The sequence below is a fragment of the Rhipicephalus sanguineus genome, chromosome 6 (assembly GCF_013339695.2).
Source record: "Rhipicephalus sanguineus isolate Rsan-2018 chromosome 6, BIME_Rsan_1.4, whole genome shotgun sequence".
Taxonomy (NCBI): Eukaryota; Metazoa; Arthropoda; class Arachnida; order Ixodida; family Ixodidae; genus Rhipicephalus; species Rhipicephalus sanguineus.
The window spans coordinates 66,040,528-66,052,579 of NC_051181.1; the positions used below are offsets into that span (position 1 = coordinate 66,040,528).

Consider the following 12,052-nt stretch of genomic DNA (forward strand, 5'->3'; position numbering starts at 1 on the left):
GACGAAGCTCCTCGGAAGTAACGGGTCCCTCAATTCATGGTCATCAGAGTGCGACGACGCTTTCGCGAAGCTCCGTCGTCTATTGACGTCGCCTCCCATACTACGCCACTACGACCCTACGGCCCCTATAGAGGTACACACAGACGCCAGCGGTGTTGGCCTTGGCGCTGTCCTTGCGCAGCGCAAACCAGGGTTCCCTGAATATGTCGTGGCATATGCAAGTCGTACGCTCACCAAAGCCGAGACCAATTACCCCGTCACCGAAAAGGAATGCCTAGCGATCATCTGGGCCCTTACGAAGTTCCGACCTTATTTGTATGGTCGCCCATTTGATGTCATCACCGACCACCATGCACTCTGCTGGTTGTCATCATTGAAGGATCCATCAGGCCGCCTCGCCCGCTAGGCACTTCGCCTACAGGACTACGATATCCGCGTGCTGTACCGCAACGGACGCCAGCATGCTGAAGCCGACGCACTCTCGCGCTCCCCCTTGCCTGACGACAATACCCACAGCTCAATGTCTCACAATGCCGTTTCTTCCATCGACGTTCACACTATCGCTACCGAACAGCGCAAGGATCAACGGATCGCTTCACTGCTAGACTTGCTCACTGATCCTTCGGCAACACCATCCACTCGCGCGTTGCGTCGTCAAGCCCACCATTTCGCCATTCGCGACGACCTCCTCCACCGACGCAATTACAACGCCGACGGCCGCCAGTGGCTACTAGTAATACCCCGCAGTCTGCGTTCTGAAATATGCGAATCGTTCCACGCTGATCCGCAGTGTGCGCACTCTGGGGTATCGAAAACATACCACCGCATTCGCCAACGGTACTTTTGGCGAGGCATGTACCGCTACGTGCAGAAATTCGTTCGCTCCTGCATCGATTGTCAGCGCCGCAAAACTTCAACGCACCAGTCACCAGCAGGTCTGCAACCTTTACCTTGCCCTGACCGGCCGTTTGGGCGCGTTGGCATCGACTTGTATGGGCCACTCCCTCTGACTTCGGCTGGTAACCGCTGGGCCATCGTCGCTGTAGACCAACTTACGCGATATGCCGAAACTGCCGCCCTCCCAGCGGCTACAGCGCGCGATATAGCCTCCTTTCTGCTCCGCCGGTTCATGCTGCGCCACGGTCCACCCCAGGAGCTTCTCAGCGATCGAGGCCGTGTCTTCCTGTCGGAAGTCGTCGAAGCCATCCTCAAAGAGTGCAACGTTGTTCACCGCAAAACTACTGCTTACCACCCGCAGACGAATGGGCTCACGGAACGCTTTAACCGCACGCTCGGCGACATGCTCTCGATGTATGTCGCCGCCGATCACACAAATTGGGATTCCATTCTACCTTTCGTCACCTACGCCTACAATACCGCCCCTCAAAGCACCACTGGTTTCTCACCATTTTTCCTATTGTACGGCAGGCACCCGTCGCACACAATCGACACAATCCTTCCATACAAGCCGGATCGATCTGAGTGTGCGCCTATTTCTGCCACAGCCAGACTTGCTGAGGAGTGTCGCGAGCTTGCGAAGACCTTTACTACACGATCAGATGGCAAAGAAAAACGTTCCGTCAACGGGAGTCGAACCGATGACCTCCCGGACCACAACAGATGCCGGGCATGCTATCCACCGTGCCAGCGTCACATACTGCGAAGGCTTTACAAGCCCGCCTTTTATATCTCACTCTTTCCTCTCACAGTCCTTTGGTCAGTGGGTGGTGTCGCCGTCTGGGAGCGGTAAAGTGAAGTAATGCATCAGGACCATGGACTCAGTGATTAGCTCCTGCTACGCGTCCGTACATTCGGCGCGTTTCCAATAGGTGAAGTGCCATTTTGTCAACGCCTTAAGACACCGCGAGGTGGCGACCTTTGCCCAAGCCTCGGCCTTGCTCATAGCATCCATCCATATTACAAAAAGCTCTGCAACGCGCGCCTGCCTCACCTGGTTACAGTGAAACGATTCTGGTGCACTCTAGCTGGGCTGTAATACCGCGTTCCCTGTTTAAGCTCGCCCGAGAAAAATCGCGCCCGGCTAGAAGAGAGAGACGACGCGCGTTGCGTTTCCATCTAGTCCAGCCATGACGTTCTCTTTGTTTTTTTAACATGCCGCGGGATGGCAACCCAAGCCCAAGTTCTGCGTCCATTCAGCGACGCTCCTCTGGCTGTCACACCGCTATCTGTCATTACGCTCTCACAGTCAACTATTGTAATTTTTGCCTTTTATAAAAGGGTTTCAGTGGTTGAAATCACTGACGACTCAGAGAAGCGTGCTCCCTAAAACACGTCTGCACCGTATGTGGCACACGATTTCGTAATGGCAGATTAGAAGCAGCATAAGAAAATTCGAAGATTGACAATTTTGGTACGGCGTGAATCATGCGGCAGCAAATGTAAAGTATTGCCAACATGAAGCACACGATGGGGCACACAAAAGAACACAAAAGCATTGACTGATTTAAGTTTACTGCTCTCAAAAAAAGGCGCGGCATATTCTGGATGGCTCCAATTTCACAAATGATCATTTGCAGTTTTGTGCCAAATTTTCATGTAGTGAAGCACAGATAAAAAAGCATGGCTTCAACCAGTTATACGTTACCACAGCGTATGGGTATATTCAACTTTCAGTTCAGTTTAAAGAGAAGTTGAAGCGCTTTTTTTTTAATTACTTTGGAGTGTGTAATCATAGCTTGATCCCTGCTGAATTCGAAAACAAATGTAAGAGTTCACAAGAGTGAACGCAAATAGCATTTTTTCGCAAAAAGCAGCCGCTCCAGCGGCAGGGCTTCTTAAGATGCTGAGCGAGCGTGGCGACGTCATCTTCGGCGTGTCGCGTCGTCGGCAACGTCAGCAATGATAAAGAATGGCCTTCGCGATCAGTTCCACCAACGTGCGCAGCCGGAACCAGTCACGGAGACTATGGTTGGAGATACGACAGTGCTGCATAGCTCCGCCAAAGCTACCGACGATGACATAGTTCCGGTTAGTTCTGTCCACGCCCACACTTCTGGCGCGCTCGCGCGGGTGGAGCAAGACTAACTTTTCTTTGGCGTATTTTAAAGCTCCTGCTGGCACAACAGCAGAAAAAATCACGCCATCATCGGCAATAATGTTGGTCCTCGTTAACAACAAAGTTTTACAGAATTCTAAAACCACTTCAGCTTACCTTTAAATTCATCTGATGTTTATAGTAAAGAAGATCCTGCAACATCGTGCAATATTTATTTCTCCCAAGTGAAAGATACATAAACAATGTAGCATTCTTTTTTTCAGTCACTGTGGTCAAACATAAAAAAGCTAAAAAATGATGGGCAAATCATCAGCTATACACATAGTGTAGGCGAATCTACAGAAACAACACAAATACATTTCATTATACGCTATGTTAAAACATGCGACATTGAATTTTTTTTAAAAGTGCAAACAAATTACAATGAAAAGAAACATCGATCCCGAAATGCTAAAATTGTAATGCCACACACGTCGATTCGAAGCCTCTATTACTAGTGGATGTAGAGCATGGTACATATACTCCAAGCTGGCAGTCATCTTCACCAACTGTGCCACATCAAATCGCTGTACATTGCTAGGAGTACTACAGTAACGCTGCAGCTAATTTATATAATAATCATTTTGTCAATGCGATTCTTCAAATTGCGCACCCAACTTTTACACTGAGTGTAAGATTAAACGGTTTATTAGTGGTGGCTCAGTGAGAATATTTTTTCCGAGGCCTACGTCAAGACTGCACTGCTCAGCTTCGCCCTCGAGGACCAACTCTGGGCCGTCCAGCGGGCCGAGGCAGCCGCCAGAGCTCAAGGGCTCGTGGCCGACGCCTAGGTGGGGATATTAGCCCAAATCCCCGAAGAACTCGCCGGACCTTTTTTTTTTTTTTTAAATAAAGTTGCTCTCTCTCTCTCTTTTCATCGTTCTTAACTATCGGTAACAAATCAGCTGCTGGTGAGGATTACATCAAAGCTCAGCCTATTAAAGCAGTCGCTCACACACTCTGTGGTGCGTAATAATTGCTACTTACACATATTTACTACATATATAAAAAAACACATTCACTGGCTAGATCAAGTAATCATGAATTGAATTCTGTGTTATGATACCTAAAAGGAGAATGGGGATGATGATATATGATGTTTTATGGCGCAAGGGCGATTTGATGGCCAAAGAGCGCCAGTTCATGAGACAAAAGTTGTGAACAATGATTCTGGTAAGTGGCTGTATAAGGGCTTTAAAACTCTGCGCACTAAACGTGCTACCTAAAAGGCGAAGAAAAACACCTTGGGAGGCGGACAACTAGACACAACGCCTTGGTCGACCTAAATGTGGGTCTGTCAGTTAGGCATGGTTGATTTGTATGTTCGCAAGCACAGTACTTATAAGTGCATCATTTCATATATCCAACTGTCTAGTCCCAAATATAGATTATTCGCAGGAACTAGTCATGCCATACATCAGTTCAAGAGGGACTTTGGAGAGCCAGTTAAGGCAGGAAACACGGTTTGCCTAAAAAAGGTTTCGGTTCATGAGCACCCACGCAGTTATCCTGGAGTTGTCCGTAAGCACCCGAAAACGTAAGGAAAACATTTACGTACACGTTAAAATGGTACCAAGGTACACTACAAAGCGCAGATCTGTGTTTCTTTTATGGGTTTCAAAAGATGTCTCGAACCTCCATTGCGGTATGGCCAGCTCAAGCCACTGTTCCATTCACCAGAAGTCGCACTTTTTTCGCGGGTTCATTCGCGCCTCGGCACTGCAGTTGAAGGCCTCCGAAAACTGTGGCATGTTCATCAAGGGCATGTTGCACCTAGCATTGAAGTCCGGATAACGTGCGGTTGCGCGAACGTTGGAGCACCACTTGTAGCAGAACGCGATGAAAAACAACTGATCACTCGTAACTACGGGCAGTCTCTGCAGCTCTAACGATGCGTTGGGCACCTGTTTTGCCTTGAGATAGGCATCGTAGAGTCCGGAGAGCCCGATGAAGTCCGCCATTATTTCAGAATCTATGACGTCGTCCGGCTCGCCTAATTCTTCTTCCAGCGAGTTCCGAATGCACATTACGCGTCTTTCATACTCAGCTTCAGAGGCCGGTGTCCACCAGTCCCTCTCCACATAGTTGTCATCTCGACGCCGGTTCGAAACGTCGAAAGCGTGCATCATCTCGTGAGCGGCCAGGTGACCCGCCGAGGCGTAGTCGACGGCCGGGACCGTGCCGAAGAAAGGCGGAAGCAGAAGGCCCATGCCCACAACCATAGTGTTCAGAGGTGGCTTGTATATGGCGTTCACCATGGCCATGTCATCGTTGACGCTCACCTGGGCAGGATGCTCCAAAAGTCTCTCAAACGCCTTCCTACTAGCCGACTTCGAGGCACTCAGCCAGTTGTTAACAAACGAAGGTCCAGCATTATCGAACGCCTCGTAGTACTTGTTGAGCGAGTCGTCGTCCTCCGCACCCTCCGGGTAGCCGACCACCTTCTTCATCTTGACGAGTTTTCTTACGGCTATTTCTCTTGTCCCGTCTTCCATCCATGATGATTCGGCTATTTGAGTCCTCAAAGACTCCGCGATGCTAGACACCATTTCTTGGGCCTTGGATATGGTGTCTGTAGTGAGTACCTTGTGATAGAAGGCGGAGTAAGCTGCCGTGTCCATCACCTTAGACGTGTGCTTCAGGCAGCGGCTTTCCCACTGCGAAATGGGGCTGCTCATTTGAAACGAACCGGTTCTACTAACTTGGACCATTTGCCTCAACTGCCTAGACAGGTCGAAGCTCATCCAGATTCGAAGGTCAATCAGGTCCGGAATCATCCTAAAAACCTTTGCCAGGAAGAGTACCAGGTACCGCGTCTCGACCGCGACGTAATGGTCGCCAGGCAGCAGTCCGTTTGTGATGTTCCCCATGTAGTAGTTCCAGTTGTCGCCTTTTCTGCCAAGGATGACTTGCTCCATTGTACGCAGCAGTAAAACCGATGTGTTCCTTGCGTCTGGCGCGTCGTCCTCGTAGGCGTTCTTGCCGAGCTTCAGAAGATAATTGTCAATCGTTTCGATCGTTGGGGTCAGCTGCCGGATGAGATCCTCGTTCAGTCCTAGCCACCGGAGATGCTCCTGAATAGCGTTGTCGGTTGCATGCTGCCCGACATAGAGTGACCGCCGCATGCTAAAAACTATGTGCAGTTTCTCCGCATTGCCAGGGACTGTGTCTACCCTGACATTGAATAGAGTTGGAAGGCCGTATGTAACTGAAAAATCAAACATCAAGTATGCAGGGTCCACTTCAGACTGAGCCTCAAATGATGCATTGCGTTCACGAAGAAAGTTAACGATATCTGCGCTGGGGTTTTGAGCAGAAGGGGCGTGCTCTTCATGGTCGTAAAGATCCACGCAGGACTGGAACAGTCCAGACACCCTCTGTACAGCTGTCTGACCATCCGAAGGCACCGACGTGTTGAGCAGGACGCCAATCACTGACTGCCTGATCGTCAGTGCCTGCTTACGCAGCACACTGGTTGACATCGAGCTGGGGTCCAAAATCCATCCTGCGCACACATGGTCGTAGAAGTCATCACAGGGCTTGTACTCTTGTGACAGTGATTCGTTGTAAAAGACAGATACGCTCTGGCATTGATCGCTGTTGCATGGCGGTCCCGACAACACAGCTGGCCGTGTTGAAGGCGTGGCGTGAGGGCCGCTGTGGTTGCGCTCTACGTAAAATGCCAAGAGTGCGGTCAGGACTCCCATAGCGAGACCAATGGATGTTTTGGCGGCCGCTACCTTTCCACGCCGCTTCCGCTTCACCGGCTCACTCCCCCGTTGCGATCCCTGCGGGAAAAGGCGCACGTGGGAAACGAGCAACTAGGGAAAATATGAATTGTCAGCGCGCCCTAAGTGAACTCCTCACGTTCCGACTTTCCTGCTGGTGTCATCCCTTGTCCTAGGGAGCTCACGAGTACTACTACGTCACGCCATGTTTTCTTGTTCAAACATGGTGTTGCCGAGAATAAAGACAAGAATCAGGGTGCCCTTGGTAAAAGCTGTGCACACACTGGTGTCTGCATAAAAATGTGCATTCTGCATGCGCAAAAATGTGCATTCTTTGCGCCGTAGAGACCTTTGCATTCTTCACATCGTACAGAGTCAATATGTCAGCTTCAGAGAGCTCCCGATCCACCTAATATGTTATCCTTAATGACTTTTTTACAAGACACGTCAGAAAGTTTCCCTCCGACACGTATTAGCAGCTGTTGTAATTTCCTTTCTGGTTTAAACGTATTTCTTTGCCTATTCGTAAGCTGTCATTTCATGTAAGCTTACTCACTGCCTAGCACATCTTAGTGTCAACGAGGTTCGTTTACTGCAGTAAGTGAAGGAGCTGCTTTCAAGTAAAATTTTTGATGTAGTCTGCCGTGGTGTAGCTTAGTTTACAAGTTTTGTGTGCAGATGTTAGAAAGAGCCTGTAGCACGCTGTAAATTAAATCGATATTATCCTGTAATTAATAGTTATCTCTATGTTTTCTATGTAATGTCATCGGTTTGGCTAGCTACCTTCCTAACGGACGTCTTATTCCGGTACGTATCGTATTACCATACATGCACTGAGGAGAAACAGTCATTTTTTTCGTACCAAAGTGTGCATACCACCAGATAGCTCATCGTTATCATCAGCTTGTTCTACGTCCACTGCAAGACGAAGGCCTTTCTCTCAGTGATGTCCAATTTACCCTATCAGATTCTATTCTCGGCTTGTGAACTTCATTTCGTCACTGCATCTAACTCACTGCCCTCCTCGTTTGCGTTTCAAGTCCCTTAGAAACCATTCACCACCTGTTATCTTTTTCACTCAATATGTTGAATCTCTAGACACTTTACCTTATATATAATCGCCGCTGTAAACAGTAATATAACACGATAAAAATCATGCTTGCTTCCTTGTCTTTTTAGTCTTTATTTCCTGTTTAATATTTCATAATACCTCATTTATTCATCTAAGATCGTGTCGTATTAGCGCTGGCGCTCTCACACACAGGAACCCCCATTTAACGAACAGAATACCCTTGATGCTAACAAATTCAACGAACTGAGGTATATTTCAGGAAACAAACGAAAGTGCACGAGAGTAAAGCACAGGCATTACAGCATCGACCAAGCGCACTAAGCTCACCTGGTCCACTTGAGCATTGATGATAGGTATCGCCCCTGAGCCACTGGTCACGTGAGGTTCAGCCTGAATGGAAAACCGAAAATAATGACAATCTTGACTGCGTCGATCAAAGGAACATAGTTTCGAAAAAGTCAAAACCGAAATCAGCTGTTGTCTTTAAAAAAAAGCTCAAAGACCATCGCTCTTGACCAAACCCTGGCCGTTCAGAGTGCCCGCGAACGGCTCTCTACGTGGGACTAGCCGGGTGGCGCGGGGCTCTCCTGCGTCCTCTCTGGACCCAAATAATGTTTGCATCATCATTGATGGTGTGAGTTGTAGCTACTCTTAAGTAACCTCCCAATGACATAGGTACAAGTGGAGATTTATAAACGAAACGTTGTAACAAATGTTCCAAGAGCGCAGTTCTAACGCTGCCGTGGCTGAACATCTGTGACCAACATATGTAGCAGCGAAATACATGCGTACTGCATCGCTCATGTGTTTCGCTGAAATTGAACGTTTCGTAAGTGGAATTTAGTTACGTTTCTTCATTTTCAGGAGGAGGGGAGAGGGCGCCACTGTGATGAAGGGAAACCTTCATCACAAATTGAGGTTTCCTTTCCCGCCATAGACGCCGAGCAGGCTGTACGCCTGGAACGCGACCGCTTGCTTGCCTGTGGACGCGAGCGTCGCAGAAGGGCATGTAAATCACTGCGTCGCACTTCCTACAGCTTTCACGCTTAGTGCAACTGCACGCACTTTTTTTTTCTATTTCTACAGTCGCACTGCTATATCGAAACAGACATGAAAGCACCCTTTCCCTTCCGTCGCTAATAGCACGTCGAAGATCTTGCCACTTGAACTTATTTAATAAAAATCATTCCGGACTGTCGGCGCTAAAATGAAACAGCTCCACTAACGTGAAACCTTTGGAGGGACGAAGCATGCAGTGTGCGCCGGTGTTTCCTACAGCAAAATCACTGCTAATGAGCAATGAGAGACAGAAGAAAGATTAGACACAGAGATCCGCAGTCCGCTTTTAGTTAACGTGCACGCTGCGAATCTTTATTTTTCAACTACGCACAAGAGAAATCTTCCACCGGCACTGTATTGCAGGTGAAGGTCCAGTGCCTATATATGCGGGGTGGCCGGTGAACGGTTGTGCAGCGCGAGCAGTCAGTTTTTTCAATCCAGAAACTCGCTAGCAGACGCTGCCTGCTTCGGCGTTGTCTCTCGCGGGCGAGAGGCAGGACCATCCATAGGTGCCCACCAGCTCTGCTGCGACCCAACCATGCGTGACTTAGTGCAAGCTCGCCATGTTCAGCGCGTTGGCGAGTACGTTCCAACTAGCCCAATTGCCACCTTACTTTAGTGCAAGCTGCGCCAATTTTTTTATCCGTACAGATTTTAATGCACTTAATTAGCCAGTATATATGATCGCTTTCTGCGTTCCCAATTATAATGTTTCCTACTGATTCCGATAAGAAAAAATTAGCGTAGCTTGCACTGGAGGCGCAATGCTAAAGAGAAATCGGAGCTGATGGCTAAGTTTTGCTAATTTTCTCTTTCTTTTTTTCCTTTCTCTTCTCTCTCTTTTGTCTACCCCTTTCTTGTGTTTACTTATAATTATTTATTTCTCTCTCTCAATTTCTTTCTCTCCCCTGCTCTTTGTATCTTTCTTTCTGTCTCTGTTTCTTTCGTTCACTACTCTCTCATCTCCTCTCTCTTCTCTAGTATATATATATATATATATTATATATATATATATATAGAGAGAGAGAGAGAGAGAGACCGGATTTTAGGCAAATGCCTATTTTGTTCCTCTAGCTCCTATAGCGCCATTTTGATATATGAGCATGAATTAGAGGTTAAAAAGGGCTTTTATAGTGTTTTTATAGTGCCTATAAATGCCTATTTTTGGGGTTCGTGCCTAAATGCTTACAAATGCCTATGAATGCCTATTTTCAAAATTGGCGCTTATATGAAGGCTATTTAGCCTCAAGTTTCGCTCCCGGGTGCTGTTTGAGACCATTATTCATGTTACCGCGTAAGATTGACTGTTGGGAACTATGGGGTTCAACCTATAGTCCTCTAGTTCAATCAACTCTATTCCTCTAGGTCAACCAACCAACAACTCGAGCGTTTGCTGGTTGGTTGGCCCAAGGGGTTGGCGAATGCGAAACCACGGAGAGCCGTCAGCGGAAAGAAGAGTGAAGAGCAAAAAAAAGGAAAGAAAGAAAAATGTGAACTGCACGCAGCTTTTGTTTTGTTTCTAAGTTACTTTTTAAGGTGTTCACTGCAGTAGCGTAGCCAGCAATCTTTTTCAGGGAAGGACAGGGGACAACCATATTTTAGATATGTTCGTGCATGCGTTTGTATGTGTGCGTGTATATACACACACGCAAAACTGAAAAGTTTCCAAGGAGGGGAGAACGTTGAACCCCTCCTCGGCGTTTGTGGTGTCCTGACTTCTTTCTTGTGTCCGTGTTTGCACGCCCTGTCTTTTTAGAATGAATACTTACCAACTAGCTCAGCTTTAGGTTATTCTAAGTTGAACCCTCCCCCCCCCCCCGCCTGGCTACGCCAGTGGTTCACTGCCAGGCAAGAAATTGGCTCTAATTCCTCCCTTCAGGTCTTTTAGCAATCTGGCTGTCTGCTCCTGCTCTGCACTTCTCAGTCATGCCGGAAAGACACTCAGAAGTGTGTTGATTCGACAGTGGACACATGACTCATTGTGCAGAACACGGGAGTGCGAATCGTGCGGGACAAAGCAGGCTATGTCAAATATTGGTGCCTTTGTGCCAGCTTAAGCAATAAAATTTGTTCTCCTGTCGTCGATAGACGTCGCGCACGTCTTCGTTTGAAATTATTTGCATTTATGTGCAAATTTATTGTGCCTATATTTACGATTTTGGAAGCCTAAAACATTCTTTTGCCTACCTATTTTTGGCGCCTAAAACGAGATTTTTTAGTGCCTAAAAATCCGGCCTCTATATATATATTAGTTCTCTCACCTATCAGGTCTATTACAGGCCACGCCGTAGCGGTGAGTAGTGGGATTTGCCCAAATTCTGTGGCACATAACCGTTCATGATGATGATAGTTTTGCGACGGGGTCGACACTTTACGGCTGGCTTAAACAGCTTCGCTCTTAAAGCTTCAGCTGTGAAAACGGTAATGCAATGAGGCACTCTAACACTGATTGCACTTTCATCTGTCGCGATCCTAATAGCTACGGGCATCTTGGTATTCGAACCATCTGTGTAAATTTCGGTGTATTCTTCATACTTATCCTGAAGTGCGCGGAATTCTTGTATTATGTGCTTTCGTGGGGAGTCTTTTTTTAGCTAAAATAGTGGAAAATTACAGACCTATGTCAGGTCAAACCACGGCGGCATTCTTGGGGCGGGTGCCTCGTCAGAAATATTATGTATGCGGCAGTATTGTTCAAAACGTAAAATAAGTGGCGTGATGTAGTGTGGTTTGTTTGAGTAGTGAAAGTGTGAGTTACGTTTTGTGGTAATTTCGTGACATGTATGCAGATGTGATGGGTTTAGTTTTTTTTTATTATTATTATTATTAACAACAGGGTTAAAAATACTCTTCGCTGACATAGAGGACCTCCATTACAGTCAACGTACTATTACAGACACAGCCCCAGCAATGTTCTATAAGCACCGCCAGACAAGCGCACAAAAATTGTGTACTGAATCCCGACGTCGAATGTAGGACTCTCGACCTGAGCCGTAAACGACACAACGATAATCAAAAATGGTCCGTACAACACAACGGTTTATAAGAAGCAGCCATAGCCAATCGGAACCTCAGGTCTTATGGGATAACACTTACGGATTGTTCAGTACTCTATTTGCCGTGACTTGTAGTGGTTTA

General features: G+C 47.4%; 1 protein-coding gene across 1 annotated transcript in view; it reads right to left on the reverse strand.

Moving 5' to 3' along the window:
• Positions 1-4,635: 4,635 nt before the first annotated feature.
• Positions 4,636-12,052, reverse strand: part of LOC119395848 (neprilysin-1) — a 198,751-nt gene continuing 191,334 nt past the window's right edge. Inside the window, exon 6 of the mRNA XM_037662854.2 lies at positions 4,636-4,828. Coding sequence (XP_037518782.2) covers positions 4,729-4,828 — 100 coding nt within the window. The 3' untranslated portion in view covers positions 4,636-4,728. The remainder of the gene's footprint in view (positions 4,829-12,052) is intronic.